The sequence below is a fragment of the Diabrotica virgifera genome, chromosome 8, assembly GCF_917563875.1.
Source record: "Diabrotica virgifera virgifera chromosome 8, PGI_DIABVI_V3a".
Taxonomy (NCBI): Eukaryota; Metazoa; Arthropoda; class Insecta; order Coleoptera; family Chrysomelidae; genus Diabrotica; species Diabrotica virgifera.
In genome coordinates, this window is record NC_065450.1 from 125,757,280 (window position 1) to 125,759,629 (window position 2,350).

The following is a 2,350-nucleotide window of genomic DNA, read 5'->3' on the forward strand; positions in this document are numbered from 1 at the left end:
ATTAAAAAAATTTTTTGGGCGCCCTGTATAAACAATTATGTAAATGTTTATATTAATAAATAGAGAATTGAATGATCTTCCAAATGAGCTAGCACACGACCCCTATTCTCATTTAAAAAAATCATCGATTACTTCATCACGCCCATATGGATGACGTTACTAGTATGACATTTATGGCAAAATATCATAATTTAAAAATAAAAATCGACCTGTTTCAGGATTTTTCCTTAAAGTCGCCGGTTTACGAAATAACGAATTTATTCCTTTCATTTGCACCATACTGTATAGTAACAAAATAAAGCTCACTTTTTGACCTATTTTAATTACGGTAACTGTCTTGGCATTTTACTTATTCAAGTGAAAGTACTTAACTACCCAAATAGGTGCAAAACCAAATTAGAGAAAGTATGACAAACTAATGCAATTTTAATAGGTAATTTAACTAAATGGGTCGACAAACAAATCAGGAATGCTATAAGAAACTATAAGGACATTTGTTATCTTCCAGTTGAATTTATTCTGTCGAATTGGTAACGCCTTATATTGTTAATTTTGTGAGAATCTGTTCGTGCTGTTTAACCGAAAATGCCAAGACGTGTTTTAGATGTAGATACTCTAATTTGTAACCTACATAAGTACTTTATTGCGGAAAAAAACAATGGTGGTCCTTTAAAATCGGTAACGTCTGTACAACAACGCGTGTGCGATGCTTTAGGAATTAGCGAATCAAAATTAAGATCTACAATTAAAAACGAGAATAGTGAAGTGCCGGGAAACGATCACCACCATACTCGCCTGTTATTAAAAACGAACGATATGTTCGAAGGACGAAAATTTCAAATTCGTAATATCATATATCAAATGCGTGCAAATAAGGAACATGTGACTTTAGATACAATTTTACTTAAGTTAAAAGAGAGGAAATTTGGTGACATCGGCAGAACAAGTTTATGGCAAGTCCTACATAACATAGGATTCAAATTTAAAAAAGAGGATAACAGAAAAGCGCTTTGTGAAAGAAGTTCTGTTGTACACAAGAGAATTGAGTTTCTGAGAAAATATAACAAATTTAAAGAAGAAGGGTCAACTTTTGTATATTTAGACGAAACATGGATATTTTCTAAGGGTGCTACCAAGAGAATATGGCAAGATGACAACATAAAATCGATCAAGCATACTAGTGGAGAAGGGAAGCGACATATAATTCTGCACGCGGGAGGGAAGACAGGCTTTATAGAAGGTGCTGATTTAATATTTTCGTCTACATCAAAAAACAGTGACTATCATGACAATATGAACACGGAAATGTTTGTGAAATGGTTGCGTGAAAAACTTCTTCCCGGATTAAGTGAGCCCAGCGTAATTATTTTAGACAATGCGCCTTATCATTCAGAAATACTAAACAAAAGTCCAACAAATTCGTGGAATGTAGATAAGATTAAAGAATGGCTAACAAATGAACGCATATATATTCCACAGCATATATTAAAGTCTGAGTTGTTATGTTTGGCAAAAGAACATGCAAAACCAAAAATCTTTGTGGTGGATCAGGTTATTGAAAGTTACGGGCATCAAGTTTTACGTCTTCCACCATACCACTGCCAGTTTAATCCCATCGAATATATATGGGGAATAGCAAAACAATATTACGACAACCATATTGGGCCTAATGGGTATACAGACGAAGCGGTTTGGGAAACTTGGCGAGAAGCACTTTCAATTGCAACTCCAGAAGTATGGCGGAACTGTATATACAAGTGCGAAAAATTAATTGAAGATTGGTGGATTCGTGAAAATAAAATTAACGAAATAAGCCCAATCATAATAACAATTAACGGTGACGACAGCGATGATGATGACAGCGATGGCGATGATAGTGTGAACAATAACGACTAAATCATTTTAGTAAAAAAAATTGGTACGTATATTGACTTAATAATATTTAGCATTTTACTTAAATATTTGATGTTTACATAATGCCCTGCTGTAGGATTACCGGATCCTTTTCAAGGCGTGATCATTTTAGTAGGTGTGATTTGTTTGAAATCGAAACTATTTGTAGATATTGTAGGTACATACGTAATATTATAATATTGTTTTTAATAATTTTTATTTACGGGAAAAATACCCCATTATACATATAAACTATAAAATATACATGACTAACATAGAAAACATGCGATCTGAAAAAAAAATAAAACAAGCTAAAATTAGTTTACAATGTCATATAATTGCTTTTTACACGCGTCAATTGACTTTAATTTAAAAACATCCAACGTCAATATATCACTTAAATTGATTGTGACTTTATAGAAAACCATTTTAGAGATTAAATTAAAACATCAACAAT

The 2,350-nt window shown here is 32.6% G+C and overlaps 1 protein-coding gene across 1 annotated transcript; it reads left to right on the forward strand.

Moving 5' to 3' along the window:
* Nucleotides 1-1,293: 1,293 nt before the first annotated feature.
* Nucleotides 1,294-1,896, forward strand: LOC126890257 (uncharacterized). The gene has a single exon (XM_050659114.1). The coding sequence runs from the start codon at nucleotides 1,294-1,296 to the stop codon at nucleotides 1,894-1,896; it is 603 nt and encodes a 200-aa protein (XP_050515071.1).
* Nucleotides 1,897-2,350: the final 454 nt, after the last annotated feature.

What these genes read in the sequence shown, in the direction of transcription:
- LOC126890257 (XM_050659114.1), top strand. Translation starts at nt 1,294, where the DNA reads ATGAACACGGAAATGTTTGTGAAATGGTTGCGTGAAAAACTTCTTCCC.